The sequence below is a fragment of the Peromyscus maniculatus genome, chromosome 8 (genome assembly GCF_049852395.1).
Source record: "Peromyscus maniculatus bairdii isolate BWxNUB_F1_BW_parent chromosome 8, HU_Pman_BW_mat_3.1, whole genome shotgun sequence".
In the NCBI taxonomy this organism is placed as follows: Eukaryota; Metazoa; Chordata; class Mammalia; order Rodentia; family Cricetidae; genus Peromyscus; species Peromyscus maniculatus.
In genome coordinates, this window is record NC_134859.1 from 3,917,458 (window position 1) to 3,934,923 (window position 17,466).

Sequence of the window (17,466 nt, forward strand, 5' to 3'; positions counted from 1 at the left end):
CCATACTTCTCACCTGTCAACAGCTGATACAGCAGCCTCCCGGGGTTAACGTAAACCTGTGTCATTATTCGATAAACAAGGATAGTATCAAAGATGACTGAAATGTGCTGCCCTGAACCTGGACCGGCGCCTGTGATGGCCTCATCTTACAATGAGGAAACATAGGGTCAGGGAGGAGATGTCCCCACAGGCTCCTGCCTGGCGAGTCACTGAGAAGAATGTCAACCCTGCCCAACTTAAGCCACAGGTCACAACCCCTATGCTACGTTATAGGGGAGGGGGCTCATATCTACCCAATCCTTCTCTCTGGATTTCTGTTTCTCATTCTGTCCCAAAGGGCTGCTCCCATGGCTTTCCGACTTGATCTCAGCTGATAAACCACCAGCCCTCCTCCCTTGGGAGACTTTTAATCACTCCCTGCAAGGAAAGAGGCTTTAATCAGCTAAGGCCGGTCTAGCAGCCAGTGAATGGTTAATTAAGGCAGTCAACAGCGATGACAATGGAGCCTTGGCAGCCATCCAGGGCTAAGCCAGTCAGCTCTGTTCCCTGCTTCTAATCTGTGCATCCAAGCCAGCAGACAGCAGCAGAGCAGAGCCTGTGCCCCCACTTCCAGGGTACAGAGGGAAAACTAAGCTGAGGCAGGTGGGACAGGGGGCTGAGGACATTACAACGCGTCAGGGCTTTCCTGGTATCAGAGTCAAGAAACAAGAGACAAAAATTCTAGTCTGTGAGGCAACAGGAAGCGCTAATCTCCCTGTGTGGCCAAAAGGTCAGAACTTCAGGGAGGATGAGGGGAGGGAAACGGTGAAAGTTCAGTGTGCTGGGGAGGAAGAGTCACTCATCCGAGCATCACAAGTCAGTGTTTCCAATGAAGCTGTCAGCACACCCTGCCAGCCACCCTCACAGACCACGTTCTCCCTGTGCCACGGCTCAGAGTGCCCACAGGTCACAATCGCCCAAACACAGCTTGCCTCTGTGACCAGCAGCTGACCTCACCCACTGGAAGCAATCAAGGGCCCCATGGATTAAGGTAACAATCTATCCACCAAGTCATGAAAACAAAGAGAAAGGGAGGCTCAGCAAACACAGGAGGCTCTGGGAAAACCTTAACAAGCAGCCCAAACACTGACCCAGCACCCCAGGAAAGCTTCTGAGAGCACACTCTAAACCACTGCCACCAGCATGGCGGGGCGAGGCAGCTGGGGAAGCTGACTGAAAGACAGAGGCCTTTGGCCCAGAATTTCTTAGGATTAGCCCCCCTTCCTTTTTTTTTTATTTTGGTGGTGGTGGTGGTGGTGGTGGTGGTTTGAGTTTGTTTTGGGTTTTGAGACAAGGTCTCACACAGCCCAGGCTGGCCTCAAACTTCTTATTCTTATGCCTCCATCTCCCTAGTGTAGGGATTATAAGTATGTACCACCATGCCTGACACCTTGCTGGCTTAGAGGAGACCTGCGATCACTCAAGACAAGTCAGTGTGAAATTCAGCAGTGAAAGCAACTGCCCCCAGGCCCAGTCTCTTGATCCATCCACAGAGCCATATTCATTTCTAGAAATGAACGACTAGATAAACAGGATTCAAAGGTTTGCTGAAGAGCTGAGAGAAAATAAGGAAGGCCTCGAACTAGGTGGTGTGGTGCTCACCTGTTACCCTAACACGGAGGAGGCTGGGGCAGGAGGATTGCAAGCTCAAGGTCAAAGGCTGAAAGTACAAGAGCAGGCAGCCCCACTTGCTCGGCCTCTGCTGAGGCAAAGGCGCCTGACAAGAAGAGAGACGTTAGCCGGATTTCCAGACACCCTCACCACACACACCTGCTCTGCCTTCCTGGTGTAAGGAGGGCTAGTGGGAAAAGGATGCATCTTCCTCAGCATTAGCAAGAGGACAAGGTAGAGTCAGGAACTGGGGTGGCAGCCACAAGAAGGTTCTCAAAAACTCTGCCTTTGAAATGTGAAGGATGGAGAGACACCATCCTTCTCTGTATGACACAATTTATTTCCAAGGTCATAGCCAGAGCACCCACCTTGCAGGCTCCTTCACCCATACAGTGGGAGCAGTAAAGGCCTATGCTACTTCTGGGAACTGGAAGGAGTTAGTGTACATCCAGGATTACCAAAGGGCAGGGTCCCACTAAGCACCACGTGTTCCCTGTTTTCAGGGACCGTGCTTTACAACACTGAAATGGATAACAGCAGAACTCTGAGCTCTGAAGAGTTAATTAATGTAGCGCCATGCTATCCCCATGCATCAAATTAAAACAGATTATTAATTTCCCAATAATTGCTACACCACATTGGTAGAATAAGCACTGTGGCTATAGACAACCAACCCCAGAGGAGCTGGTGACATGTGGCTCTGAGAATCACACACAAAAGATGACCTCATTTAAATTAAGGGGCCAGACAGCACTGGTTTTGCTTCTGTCTTTCACTCCATGGATTTCTGGGCATACAAGCACAGGCCCAGGCCACACCATGAGCCTGTATGGAAAGACAGACAAGGCAGCAGGGCAGAAGAGGGCGGCAAGTACCTGTCTCAGTTTTGCTGGCAAAGCCTGCCGCCTGCTTGATGGCTGCAGCCGTGAGCGCTAATCCTCGGCTCCTCTTCATGCCATGCTGAAGGACGGCTTCAAACTGGGCACACAGACAGGTCACCCTGCAGGAGAAGCAGGGACTCATCAGTCCACCTGGGAAGTGGCAGCGGCAGCGTGGGCTCCAGCACTGCAGGTGGGCCGCCAGGAGACACCTGGATTTGCAGACTCAGGAAGCTGCAAAAGCCCCCGCCCCTCCCCATTTTTGTTTGCTTCAAGTCAGGGATGCCCCTCAGGGGCATCCTGAAGAACAGGGGGAAGGGTGCCAAACAGTAGGTGATGCAAAGCCAATTTAAAAACAAATCAGTCCTGTGGGAATTGCATTCAATTCACAAGTCTCAACTCTTCATTCACATCACATAGTTTACAAAGTACAAAGCAAGATGACATTTTCAGAGGCTGAATCCAACAGCCTACCGAACCAGAAGCACTGTAATTTCATGGCCTGTTACTTACTGTTATGTGAATTCTTATTCTTGTTCCTTATTATATTATAAGAGATTACATGGTGAACTCCTATCTAGAGTTGACAAAATTTTCAATTAAATTATAATTGTTGTGCATTTAATTGAATTTCTCAATAACTGAAAAAAATGGGAGATTCAGAACATGCCTGAGGAGAGATGAAGTCAGGGCAACCACACTGGATCCTAGGGTCCTCCCTAGGCTCTTGGGCCTCTGATTCTTGGCCCATGCCTTCTGAGCCCCTCCACTCACAGCCAGTGTATGGCTACTATGTGCCAGGCCTTGTTCTGGGCTCTGGGAATATAAAAGGTGGGAGAAAAGGTGAGACACAGTGGCCCAAGCCTTTAATTCCAGCTCTCAGGAGGCAGAGGCAGTTGGATCTCTGTGAGTTCAAGGTCAGCCTGGTCTACACAGCAAACTTCAGGCCAGACAAGATTATTTACTTAGTGAAACCTGCCTCAAAACTAGAGAGATAGATAGAGAGATAGAGATGAGAGAGAGAGAGAGAGAGAGAGAGAGAGAGAGAGAGAGAGAGAGAGAGAGAGAGAGATTTAAGAGGAAGAAAAAAAGAAATGAAACAAGAAAAGAAAAGAAACAAAAGGGCAGGAGAGACAGAAGGTCCCACCTCAAAGTCTCTGCACTGCTCTGAGGGAAAAAGTAAGGCCAGAGACCACACGAAACATTTCAGTTCCTCAGAACTTGGAAGAAATTAGACCAGGGTGGCATGGGGAGTGGAAATAGGCATAGCCAGGTCAAAATTCTGTGACCAGATGGCAGCAGCCTTGGAGTTATGACCTCAGTATGAGAAAAGGCAGCAAGTCAGACAGAGGAATCGGCCTTGCTAACTTCAAGGCTCTCTGCTCCACCCATGGCCACTTCTGGCACAGTCCTGCTCCAGGGGGCTGCCACTGTGTAGGTGGTGAAACATTTTCACACCTTGCCTCTCCAGGACCGCTGTAGCCAGCAAAGCCTGGTCCAGTATGTGCTCCCCACCTGCTTCTCCAGTGCTTACAGAGCACAGGTCTCAGGATCCACCCACAATGGGGCAGCTGCCACTCCTACACATTAGCCGTGTGTCTGCCACAGCTCTATTCCAAGCAGGCATATAAGTATTTGAGGGCTTCCTGAAAGCTGGGACAGACACAGAATTACCTGAAATCCACAAAACCCAAAATTGGAGCCAGACCAGGGCCCCATCTTCAGAAAAACAACCCTTGACTGTGTTGAGGTTTCTCTGTAATTAACTGAGGCCTCTAGCTTAAAATGAATCTCTGCAAACTCAACCATCCGTTTAATAATCCCTGGCAGTTTGCTTGGTTCCAAGGCATAGGTCAGCAACTGCCTAGCCAGCTCCAGATAAAACCAGGCCCCTCAGGGGAATGGAATGCAGGCAAGCAGCAAGCCTGTGTTTGGAGGTCCAGTTTCATCAGCAGCCTGGCCTCTCGAACACACACAGGTCAGGACTATGCTAACAACAGAAATACCCAGGTTAGTGTTACTCCTGTAATGACTTACCACAACACCAGGTCTGAGCCCATTCCGTGTCAACACGCTCTAGGTCCCCGTGGACCTCTCCATTTGACATAGGCGTGGGTCTACTTGTGATCTAGTATTCAACTGTCCACACTTCCCCCAAGAAGCCTTCCTGAGTGCTTTCATCCTGAGCTCCTTTCTAAGGCACTCTTAGTAGTTGGTATCTGAGTTCTATGTCTCTCCTGCTGACGGAGCGCTGCCCAGACACTATGGACAATGTGATCCAAATGGTCCTTCAACTTGGGGATGGAGAGCACAGACTTGTATACAGTTCAGTAAGAGACACATCTCAGGGAGCTATCACAGCTTGTACCTCAAGTTCCTAGCACTAGGGAGTCAGAGAAGAGACACCTACATACACAGGGTCTACCCTTTAGCTGGCATGGGCACACAGAGAGACTCCCTGCACAACCATGTTGGGGAAGGCTTTCCGCTGTTTCCTGCCTTTGCTTGTACGGTGCTAATTCCTATAAGATCAAAGAAGCACCTGCTTTTATCCATACGACATTTTCTTAGCTGAATCTGTATTTCCCAGAATTCTCTCTGATAAATGTTCTTTATCTTCACAGTGAAAGACAGATTGCCTCAATGGCATTGTATCACATGCAACTTACATTCCAAATTAATGAGTTGGAACATGTTCTTAATGAGTGAGGTTCTTAATAACAGATGTTTTGTTTTTTAAAAAAGCATGATTCAATAACATCACCCAGGGTTTTTGTGCATATAGCTGTTCACAGGATGATTAGCTAAAATGTGATGTATCTACAATGGAGTACTATTTAGCATGCACAAAGCTGAGCTCAATCCACCACATAAAATCAGGAATAGTGGTACACACCATGGTACACAGCCCTTGAGAAGTGAAGGCAGGCAGGTTAGAAAGTCAAGGTCAGCTTCAGCTACATCTTTAGCTGAAATCAGCATGGGCTACATGAGACCCTGTCTCAAAGAAATAAATAAATCTGGGCACGGTGGCACAGGCCTTTAATCCCAGCACTGAGAAGGCAGAGGCAGGCAGATCTCTGAGTTTGAGGCCAGCCTGGTCTATATAGAGAGTTCCAGAATAGCCTACACAGAGAATCCCTGTCTCAAAAAATATAAAAATAAAAATTAAATAATAAAATAAAAGGCTTCCTTGCAGTGTCCTTAGTTACATTTCCACTCCTGTACTAAACACCATGACCAAAGGCAATATGGAGAGGAAAGCATTTATTTCACTTTACAGCTGCAGTCCATCATAAAACAAAGTGGAGGCAGGAACTCAGGCAGAGGCCACAGAGGAATGCTGCTTACTGGTTTTCTTATACAACCCAGAACCACCTGCCCAGAGGTGGCACCACTCACAGTGGCCTCGGCCCACCCACACTGATTATTAATCAAGAAAATGTCCCAAAGACTTGCCTACAGGCCAAGCTAAGGGGAGCAATTTCTCAATTGAGGTTTCCTCTTTCCAGATGACCCTGGTATGTGTCAACTTAGAAATAAATAAACAAACAAACAGCACACTGCAGATACTCAGGAAAAATCTGATTAAGGAATAAGGTAATTAATGAATAGAAAATTAAACAGCTATCTCCTGCTGCACTCAAAACTGCCCACCAATGCCACCAACAGCACCACCCCAGCATCGCTGGACTCAAGGAGTCCTGACAAGATCTGGGGCATCAACTCTCACCCGACAACACTGCACCTCTAGGCTTCATCCCTAGCACTTGATGGCTTGTGGGAGAGAGTTTGGTTTTCTTAGAGACAAAGGCTCATTCTGTTACCTGGACTGGCTTGGAACTCACTCTGCTAGCTTCAAATTCATGACATTTTTCTTGCCTCAACTCCCAGGTGCTGAAGTTACAGACATCAGCCAACCTGCCTAGCTATTGAGGCCTTTTGGTGAAGGTGGCGGAGGTGGTGGTGGAGGAGGTGGTGGTGGTGGAGGAGGAGGAGGAGGTGGAGGTGGAGGTGGAGGAGGAGGTGGTGGTGGAGGAGGAGGAGGAGGTGGAGGTGGAGGTGGAGGTGGTGGTGGTGGTGGTGGTGGTGGAGGAGGAGGTGATGGTACTAAGAATCAAACCTAGGGCCTAGGCAGAAACTAATACTGACCCACATACTGGGACCTTTTAGAGAAAACCAAATGCAACCTCAAAACTGAACAAGACTGTCCCTGTTAAAGCTCCAATGTTAACTGGGACAGAGTCAATAGCACCCCTAAAATCAACCAATGAGAGCACTGGCTAGCACAGAGGCACCACGGTGTCAGTCAACTACCCTTGCTTAAGCTAGTGCATGACATGATGACCATTTGAAATGGACCATGTCCTATGTGTATGAATTAAGTCTGTGAAAGGTTTACACCCTTTGTCCATGAACTTCAATCTACAGGGGATAAAGGTTGAATGATAAAAATAGTGTCATGTACACTAGCGGAAAGGTAGTCCTAAATTCTTAGGGCTGTAGGAGCAGTTAAACAGATGGCAGGCAGCTGTTCAGCCTGAAGACGCGCACAGGAGCAGCTGAGCAGGCGGGGAGTGAAGACAGCTGGGTCTCAACGCTGAGCCCACGCTCCATGCACTGGACACCTGCGCTCCGGCTCTGAGTAGGACCACCGGGGAACAATGACTGCTGGGCTCTTGTCTTCCCATTTTCCTGTACATGCTCATTCTCTGAAGCACTGAAAAAGTATTCATGCCTCGAGAGCCAGGATACCTCTACCCAGAGTCATAAAGATTGAACAAGTATTGTTTAAAGGCAGAAATGAGAGAAAAATAACTAAAACACGGAGAAGTTGAGATTTTTGTTTTAATTTTTTTAGATCTCTTATTTATTTTTGAGTACAGATGTTTTGCCAGCATGTATGACTGCACCATGCTGATGCCTAGTGCCCACAGACATCAGTAGAGGAACACAGATCCCCTGGAATGGGAACAACATGTCTGTGAAGCACCATGTGGGTGCTGGGAACTAAACCCAGGTCCTCTGCAAGAGCAACAAGGACTCTCAGCCACTGAGCCATTTCTCAGACCCCTGTTTTATGGTTTAAGAAAGGCTCTTACCCCAGGTGTGGTGGTGCACACCTTTAATCCCAGCTGTGGGGAGGCAAAGGCAGGCAGATTTCTGAGTTCAAGGGCAGCCTGGTCTGCATAGAGAGCTCCAGGACAGTCAAAAAAAAAAAAAAAGAAAGAAAAAGGACAGGTAGCCCAGACTGACTTCAAACTCACTATGTAACCAAGGCCCAGCTTCAAATCTCAGCAATCCTCCTCCCCAGCCTCTTGATTGCTAGGATTATGGACATGAGCTAACTTGCCCAGCTTGAAGATAATTATCTTTTAAGCTATATTTACAATGTTAAGTTTAAAAAGCAAATATACAAATAGAGAGTAGCATGTTTCAGGCCAGCAGGATGGCTCAGTGGGAAAGGGACCTGCACCCAAGCTTAATAACTTGAGTTGAATCCTAAGGGTTCAAATGGAGGGGAGAATAGACTCCTCAAAGTTGTCCACTGACCTTCACACATATGTCCACACACAAAATAAATATGCAATAAAATGCTTATAAAATACTGCAATAAAAAACATCAAACGTTACTTTACTGCATTTTATTTACTTTGTGTGCATGCATACCCACAAATGCCTCAGCACACATGCAGAGCTCAGAGGAAAACTTGTGGGATTTGGTTCTCTCCTTCCACCTCGTGGTCCCAAGGATCAAACTTGGGTCACGATACATGGTAGCAAGTGCCTTTGCCTGCTGAGCCATCTTACTGGCCCAAAAGTTACTATTTTAAGTAACAGAAAAATTGATATGCTGGCTACTTTTATGTCAACTGGACACACAGTAGTCATTTAGAAGAGACTCTCGATTGAGAAAATGCACCTGTGTATTTGTGCCTGTATGTGCTCATGTATGTATGTGTGTGCAAGTGTGTGCTTGTGTATGTGGGTATATGCATATGTGCATATATATGTTTATGTATATGTTTGTGTGCATGTGTGAGCTCCTGCATGTGGGTGTGCTTGTGTGTGTTGTGTATTTATGTATTTGCAAACACATGTGTATTCCCGTGTGTGTGTGTGTGTGTGTGTGTGTGTGTGTGTGTGTGTGTGTGTGTGTGTAGGTTTATGGAAAGGTGCATCTGGAAGCCAGAGGTCAACCTTAGTTGTCATTTTTCAGGAACCATCTACCTTGCATTTGAGACTTCCCCTGAACCTGGAGCTCACCAATTCTGCAAGGCTAGCTGGCCAGCAAACTCCAGGTATCCTGCAGTGTGCCTGCCCAGTACGGGGATCACAGGCATGCACTGTTATCCCCAGTTTTGTACATGGGTGTTGAGGATCAGAACTCAGGTCCCCACGCTTGTGCAGCAAGCACTTTACAAACTGAACTGATCCCCAGCCTCCATATTAGCCATCTTAATGTTGCAAGAGAAACAAAGAACCAGTCTTTGCTTTCTTTCCAACAGCTTTATAGCATGACCAGAAGAGACAGGGCCTTGGAGCTCCATCCAGCAAACCTCTGGTTTGGGGTAGTGCACAGAACTGCATCTTTGTGAAAATCAGTACATAGTGGACAAGCGTAGAAAATGGGGCTGCGGATATGGCTCAGCTGCAGAATGCTTGTCTAGTGTACTCGAAGCCCTGGGATCCATCTTCAACACTATATAAACTGTATGGTGACATAGGCCTGGAATCACAGCACTCTGGAGGTGAAGACAGGAAGATCATCCTTGGCTGCATAGGGAGTTCAAGGTAAGTCGAGACTGTAAGAAACTCGTAGCAATAATAATAGTAATAATTCACTTACCACAAGAGCTTGAGTACTTCCTGACTTAGTTTATTTCCTGATGCTATGATAAAATACCCTGACAGAACCACTCATGGGAGAAAGGGTTTATTTGGACTCACGGTTCAGTGATACAGTCCCTAACGGTGGGAAGTAACAGCTTAAGGCAGCTGCTCACGTGCATCCAAGTCCAGACGCAGAAGACAGCAGCAAATGCTCATTTTGTTCATTTCATCCTTTTACTGAAAACAGATTCTGTTCTCATACAATATATCCTGATTACAGTTTCCTCTCCATCTGCCCCTCATATCACCAGCATGCCCTTTCCAGACCCACTCTTTCTGTCTCTCATAAATAAGAATCATCTTCTAAGAGATTACAACCAAACATGACAAAATAAAACATAATAAATGAAGCAAAAACCATCACATCACAGCTGGACAAGGCACCCCAACAGACCACTCATTCCCACACTCAGGAGTCCCATAAAAGTACTAAGCCAAAAGCTATAACTACACACAGCACACCTGGTGCAGACCCACATAGGCCCTGTGCTTCCTGCTTCAATCTGAGTCCACATGCACCTCGTTCAGTTGGTTTAGTGTCTAGTTCTCCTGGTGTCCTCCATCCCCTCTGACTCTTACACTCTTTCTGCCTCCACTTCCTTGGAGTTCCCTGAGCTCTGAGAGGGATCTGATGGAGACATCCATTTAGAGATGTGTGTTTTGAGGACTCTCTTTCTACATGTCTGGCTGTGGGTCTCTGTGTCTGTCCCTGTCTGCTGCAAGAGGAAGCTTCTCTGATGATGACTGAATAACATACTGATCTATGAATATAGCTGAATATCATTAGAAGTCATTTTATTAGCTGGATGATAATGGCACACACCTTCAATTCCAGCACTGAAGAGGCAGAAGACGGGTAGATCTCTGTGAGTTCGAGGTCAATCTGGCCTACAGAGCTAGTCCCAGGACAACTAGGGCTACACAGAGAAACCGTCTTGAAAAAACAAAACAAAACAACAAAAGAAGACATTTTATTGACACTTTTATTTTTTAGACAAGTAATGTTTGGTTTTTCTGTAGGTCTCTGGGCTATCTAGTCTCTGGTTTTTGGTCACCCAAGCAGTGTCAAGTATGGGTTCTACTTGTGGAGTGAGGCCTTATAACAAATCAGACATTGGTTAGCTACTCCCAGAGTCCTGTGCCACTACTGCCCTAGCATATCTTGTAGGCAGGACATATTGTAGGTCAAAAGTTCTGTGGCTGAGTTGGTGTTTATGTTTCTCTTTTGGCAGCCTGCAGAGTACTTTCCCATACCAAAGACACTAGACATTGTAGTGAAGCCTCCATGTAGGCACCAGCATGACTTCTCCATGTTGAGTAGTTGTGTGAGTGATAGCCTAGGCAATGGGCCCCGCCGTCAGTTTGTGGAGAACAACTCATGGTCTTAGCAACAGCCTAGGTTTGTTTGGGGATTTCCATGGGACTCTTTTGGCCAAGGCAACGCAGTCCCTGTACTTGAAGACTCATTTGGTGACAAGAGATGGTCAGTTGGGACTCCATATCTCCCATTATTAGAACACTTCATTAGGATCACTTTCATATCTTTTATTAAATTTCCACTGGCCTAGGTTTCCATTCAATTGCTCAGATACCCTCAATGATGCTTACTGATGTGCTCCCCATGGCTTGCTCAGCTTGCTTCTTTATGTAACCCAGCACCACCTGCCTGGGCAATCAGGGAAATGGCCCACAGACAGTGGCATTCTTCTTAGTTGAGGCTCCCTCTTCCCAGATAACCCTACCTTGTGTCAAATTGACAGAAAGCCAACCAGCACACTTATCCAGGACAGCAGAGAAGTACTTCCCACACACAAGTCCCTATGTCCATGCACTTTACCTTTCCGTGCACTGTCATATTGGGTGTTACCTCTGCCCAGGCACAACCCATACCCTCCACCCACCTTATGCCCACTAATGCTACAGTCACCTCTACACCATCTGATTACAGTGACTGTCACCACAATTTACACGTCCAAACTCAACTCAATGTCCTGAGGACAACCGTCCTCTCACACAGTGCGTCTCAAACATAGCACAGTGCCCTCCAACAAAATACCCCTCAACAGCAGGATGAAAAGAGCCCTCTGACCTTCAACTAACTACCCAAAAATGCAGGTGTGCCCTGTCGTAAAACAAAAATGTAGGCCGGGCATGGTGGCACAACTTTAATCTCAGCACTCGGAAGGCAGAAGCAGGTGGAGTTTTAGGCCAGGCAGGTCTGCCCAGTAAAAATGTAGAATCCATTAACTTCTTACTAAGTGTGCCCAGCAAATGCCACTATAGCTAAGCATCACCCTGGTTCTCGGAAGTGAGGTCATTATCATCCTCTGATTTGTCTATCACAGGAGAAGATTGGAGAGACTACTGAAGCCCAAAATTACATACCAGTTGTCAGTGACTTGTACCCATTTGGACACCAGAGACCATGCTGCATGCTAGCTGCCTCTCATCTCCACCAAGGTCAGTTAGGTCACAAAGAGAATGAGGCTTACACGCTGACCACTGTGTTCCTTCTCAGCAACCATCGTTTATACCCTAGATAAATGTTTATTTAAATTTAGATATGAAAAATGTGCTCAGATTTCTTAAATATCCAAGAGCTCTACATCTGCTAAAAATACACTTTTTCTAGGAAGGAACCGACTCACAGCTGAGTGTGCTGGTACATGCTTGTATGGCTAGCACAGGGAGAAGGAAGTAAGAGGCTACCTGGTCAAGACTAGCCTGGGGGGCCGGGCGGGGGTGGCGCACGCCTGTAATCCCAGCACTTGGGAGGCAGAGGCAGGCGGATCTCTGTGAGTTTGAGGCCAGCCTGGTCTACAGAGCTAGTCCAGGACAGGCACCAAAACTACACAGAGAAACCCTGTCTTGAAGAAAAAAAAAAAAAAAAAAGAATTTGGCATCCAGTTAACACCTTCAACTAAAAAGAGGCTGGTGGGCAAATGTGACACACTGAAGATAAAAGAAGTATGATGAACACAGAGGCATTAAAAATGGGAAAATGCAGCCAGGTGGTGGTGGCACACACTTTTGATCCAGCACTCAGGAAGCAGAGCCAGCCTGGTCTACAATGAGTTCCAGAACAGCCAGAGCTATTACACAGAGAAACTGTCTCAAAAAACCAAAAAACAAACAAACAAAAAAATCAAAGAGGGGGAGGAGAAAAGAAAAAAAGAGAAGAAAAAAGAAAGAAATGGAAAATATTCCTAAAAACCTTCTGGGCTAGGATATGGCTGGTGAAGTGCTTGCCCAGCATGAAACTCTCGGTGCAATCTCCAGCACTACACAAGCCAGACCTGTAATTCCAGCACTCAGGAGGTTCAAGGCCATCCTCGTCTATAGAGGGAGTTCAAGGCCAGCCTGGACTACACGAGATCCTATCTCAATACAAAAAAAATTTAAGCCACGCTGTTTCCTACAGAGCCAGGGAATGTTAATGACACAGGTTAAGAACATCACAAAGAGCTGAAGAGACGGCTCAGCAGTTAAAAGCACTCGTTCCTGCACAGGACCCTCGTTTGATTCCCAAGCACCCATAAGGCAGCTCACAATTGTCCATAACACCAGTTCTAGGGGAGCTGACCCCCTCTTGTGACCTCCTCCAACATCACACACACGCTCGCGCGCACACACACACACACACACACACACACACACACACTGTACAGACATGCATGTCAGAAAAAAAAAAACCTCATACACATAAAATAAAACAAACAAAACACAGAGAGAAGAACCATCATCTGCTTTATAGCTTCCTTCAAGGAGTTATGTTTTGTTTTGTTTTACCTATTTCTAATTCCTCAACAGGGAAAGAGGGAACTCATGCATGTACAACAGTCCTCCTTACCTGGAGTGCCTAGACATGAGAAAGGTGCTCACCTAACAGCCACGTAATATCTACGACCTCTACACATCCCGATGAACACGGAGCCAGCTCACTCGGCTCACAGCACAGAGGACCAGTGTGCAGTGACTGTCCACCAGGTGAGAGGACACCACATGTGCAATGAGAATGACACACACACTTGCTATGTGACAAAGGTGATGCTCCCTAGGCACGTGCTGAGGGCTGCACGTGCCGACTCACAACCCAAATGACCATTATATTATCCCCATTTCACAGACGGGGAAACTGAAACACTGGAAAGTCAGGAACTATCCAAACTTACAGCATGGTGTGGAATACGTGACACCCAAAACCCCATATTTTTAGTGCCCTTGAGTCCTTATTTCTCTGGTTGAGGGGAAATTTCCCAGCTGTGCTCTGCAGGTCACTCGCAGGACAGCGACATATCCAGCCTCTGAGCTCCCAGTCAGCAGGCTCAGGAAAAGACAGACTACCAGAGCTGTTAAAGCCTTCCGCCGCTGGGTGTGACTGGCAGAATGTGGACAAGTGGCAAGTGTTAAAAGGCCACAGTGAACCTTTGTTCTCAGGGGACCAGAGATGAAGAAGGCGGCGGCGGCAACTGACAGAGCTGAGAAGCTGGGATGGGGGAGCCCAGCGATGGCTGCTGCTCCCTTCTGGGACAGGACTGGTCTAAAGGGAAAGGCAAGCCCTAGCTAGACCTCTGAGTGCTGTCCCACCCTTCACAGGAGGGCCTCTGGATCGTGTTGTGTCAACCTCAAAAGACCACAATTCCTCAGACACCAGCAGCTGTCTCTGTCCGCCCCACCCCCACCACACACACAGGTCTATTACAGAACACTACATCCAGTCAACCCCAAACTGAGCAGCAGCACCAGTCCCAAAGGCATCCTCTCTCGGCATTTTGACAGCTTCTGTCATTCTGAGGACTCATTATCACTTAACTTCTTGTCTTCAGTTTGACCCTATTGCTGGGGTGACTAGCATCATGTGACCTATTACAGAGTATCCCTAAACATAAATGGACTAAGGGTTACACCTTGACTCTGCCGGGGCCCAAGGACTGAAACCTGCACCATTTAAAGACAGAGATGGAAGAGACATGTTATTTTGAAATATTCTGAACAAGCTGAAATTTTGTGGGCCAAAAATGATCAAATATTTGCCGTTTCATTTGGTTCCACCTAATACCAAGCCAATTCTTCTCCCCCAATATCACTGAGCCTGGCAAAGACCTGGAAGAAATGTAATACCATGACATTCAACATCTAAGATGGGGTTAGACACCTGCAGGAACACAAATCCCCCATTTGGGGAAGTACAGACTAGCAAGAGAGGGAGGAAGACCCGGTTATCAGGAGGACCGCACTGGCAACCGAGCCTGCCTCCACTCTCCACCCCGTGACCGAAAGCTCCACACCAACCCTGTTGACGACCAAGTTCTATGGCTATGGCAGAGACACAGACCCCTCTTTCCTGTTACAGCCTAATGCCATGGCTCTCAACCTTCCCAATGCTGCAACCCTTTAATACAGTTCCTCGTGTTGTGGTGATCCAATCATAAAATTATTTCCATTGCTACTTCATAACTGTAATTTTGATATTGTTATGAATCATAATGTAAATATGTGTTTTCCAAAGGTCTTAGGCAACCCCTAGGGAAGGGTCATTCAACACCCCCAAAGGGGGTCACGACCCACAGGTTGAGAACCACTGGCCTAAGGTGAGACTGGTGATCCAGCCACCACAGTGCTGTCAAATGGACTCTTACCCACCCAACACACCGGCAAAGCTAACAAGTGCGGTCATTCCCATTACAAAATGCTGCAAGCCACAGGAAAATGTAATGGAATTCAGCTACTACCACAAAAGCTACTACTTGGAAAGGTCAAGGACTTTTCCGAAGGTCAAGCCATGGCTTAAGAAGTCTTGGTGATATTTTAGCTTTTGTATATATATTAGCCGATTCCTTCAATGATTTGTGTATGCTATGTATGCTTCCAAGAACTCATAACAGTGTATTTTACCTGAAATACCTATCAAGCATCCAAGGCCAAATGATCTCATGAATTAAGGTAAATTAAGCTCAGACCCTCCTTTCTTATACAGCCTTAGTGGTATTTATACTAACATTATAGACTCCTAACATTTACCTAACCACCTCTAGGAATGTAGTTTGAGCACATAAATTCCCCTTTTCTGATATATTAACTGATTTTTAGCTCTTAGTTGACCTCCTCCTTTACCACTCCCCTTTTGGGTTGTAAAAGAAAGCCTGACGGTCACTGCCTGAGGAAAACTCTTGTCTGCCTTTATGACCCGGTAGGAATTGAAGCCTGGTGACCTTGCTTTAGCGAGAGCACTGCTGGTCACATGGGTATACAAAACTGTAAACCTCAGACTGAGGGAGGATTTTGACTGGAGAACTAGAAGAATGAGATGGAAGATGAGGAAGAGCCAGATGGGTAAGAACGAGATGAGAAGGACCTAGATGACGCAGAATTAAGACAAGAGAATTAAGATAGAACATAGAGGGACAGCAGATAAAGGTAGAGAGAAATCAGGCAAGAAAGGAGCTGGGCATAAGAACAGAACTGAAGCTGTGGAAATAGAATTTTATCCCAGAGGAATAAAGTAGACAGACTAAGAGCTCAGTGTTCTTAGATTCATTTCCCGAAAATAATTTGTGCCATTCATAGCTTCTCTTCTGGGCCCCTGGGAAGAAAACTATTAAGGTTGGACCTTAACAATATTAGAGAATAAAAGCCCCTCTTCCATCTCAGTGCAGAAGCTCCCTCAGCCCAACCCTCCTGCCAGTGCCCAACCGGGAGCAGAGATCCTTGAGCAAGCAGCCGGTGTCTACTCTGGCACCCAGGTCATTCCTACTTGGGAGACTTTCCTGAAGTGCCTGCCTCTGGCTTGGGTGCCTTCCCAAATCACCTGCCTCCTTTCAGTCCTGGCCTCCAATTCTCATTAGTCAAAACATCTCCAATTGGAATAGCCTGTTACTTACTCTGGCAGACACAGCGCTATACTGTTGTCTGTCCCTTTTCTGTTGCTATAACAAAATACTTGAGACTGGGCGACTTATAAAGAAAAGGGGTTTATTTTGCCTTGTGGCTCCAGAAGGTGAGAAGTCGAAGAACAAGGTAAGCGCCTCCTGCTGCTTCAACTCAAGGAGGAGAGCAAGAAAAGCAAGGAGGTGTGTGCAAAATTGAGTGGGGCTGAAACCCACAGCAAACTCATCCCTTGCGTAAGGGTGCTGACCCACTCATTGAGAGCTTCACCCTCACAACCTCACACCACAGCAATTGTCCTGTCAAAGGTTCCAACTGATACCATCCCACCCAGCTGGACTCATCCTGCAGGCAAAGCTGAACAACTCTGCATTGCCAAGAAGTATGTATTACATTTATTTACTGAGTGTGTATACACATGCACACACACACATACAGAGAGGCGAGAGAACAGCCTAGGGGAGTTGATTCTCTCTCTACCATGTGGGTTCCAGGGTTCTAACTCCGGTCATCAGGCTGGATGCCAGACACCTTTCCCACTGAGCCATCTCACAGGCCCACAAGATCTGTTGAGACCACAAGTTTACAACGACGTTCAGGGATGGCACTTGGCCTTTCATGACAAGTCCCATCTGGGCTGGAGAGGTGGCTCATCAGTGAAGAGCACTGACTCCTCTTCCTAAGGACCAGGTTTGATTCAAGCACCCACAGTGGCCCATGTTGGAGAATATTTGATCACGCTGTGAACCCCAAGATTGAGTTATTTAATGGAAAAACCTGTTTCTAGCTGTGGTGTGGCTCAGCCCTAGCACACATCTTTAATCCAAGAGCTTTCTGCTTGGACATTGTAAACAGGATTAAATAAAGTCAACCATAGGTCAAGAAGCAGAGTTGACCAGAAGTGACCATCAGATTATTAAAAAAAAAAAAAAAAAAAAAAAACTATATAGAGAGTAGGAGGGAGTCAGGAGAACAGATAGAAAGACACACAGGAAGTAGAAGGGAGAGATATTCAGTCTGAGAAGTTTGGTTTTGAGACAGCGTAGGAGAAGAAGGGGCTTCTGGGACAATGGCTGAGGATGAAGGTGCTTTCTCGGCCTCGCTGAGCTAGCAGCTTTCACCCCAGCATCTGGTTCCCAAGTCTTTTTTGGTGAAATTG

General features: G+C 46.8%; 1 protein-coding gene and 1 long non-coding RNA gene across 8 annotated transcripts in view; one reads left to right on the forward strand and one right to left on the reverse strand.

Annotated features, from left to right (window-relative positions):
- Positions 1-17,466, reverse strand: part of Snx29 (sorting nexin 29) — a 474,149-nt gene that overhangs the window by 429,093 nt on the left and 27,590 nt on the right. For all 7 annotated transcript variants that reach the window (XM_076577840.1, XM_076577839.1, XM_076577841.1 and 4 more), the window contains one exon: positions 2,526-2,650. In XM_076577840.1, coding sequence (XP_076433955.1) covers positions 2,526-2,650 — 125 coding nt within the window. The remainder of the gene's footprint in view (positions 1-2,525; positions 2,651-17,466) is intronic.
- Positions 813-17,249, forward strand: LOC143274522 (uncharacterized). Its single transcript, XR_013053155.1, has 4 exons — positions 813-1,030; positions 9,038-9,323; positions 11,768-11,882; positions 13,233-17,249. It is a non-coding gene; the product is annotated as an uncharacterized LOC143274522 (long non-coding RNA).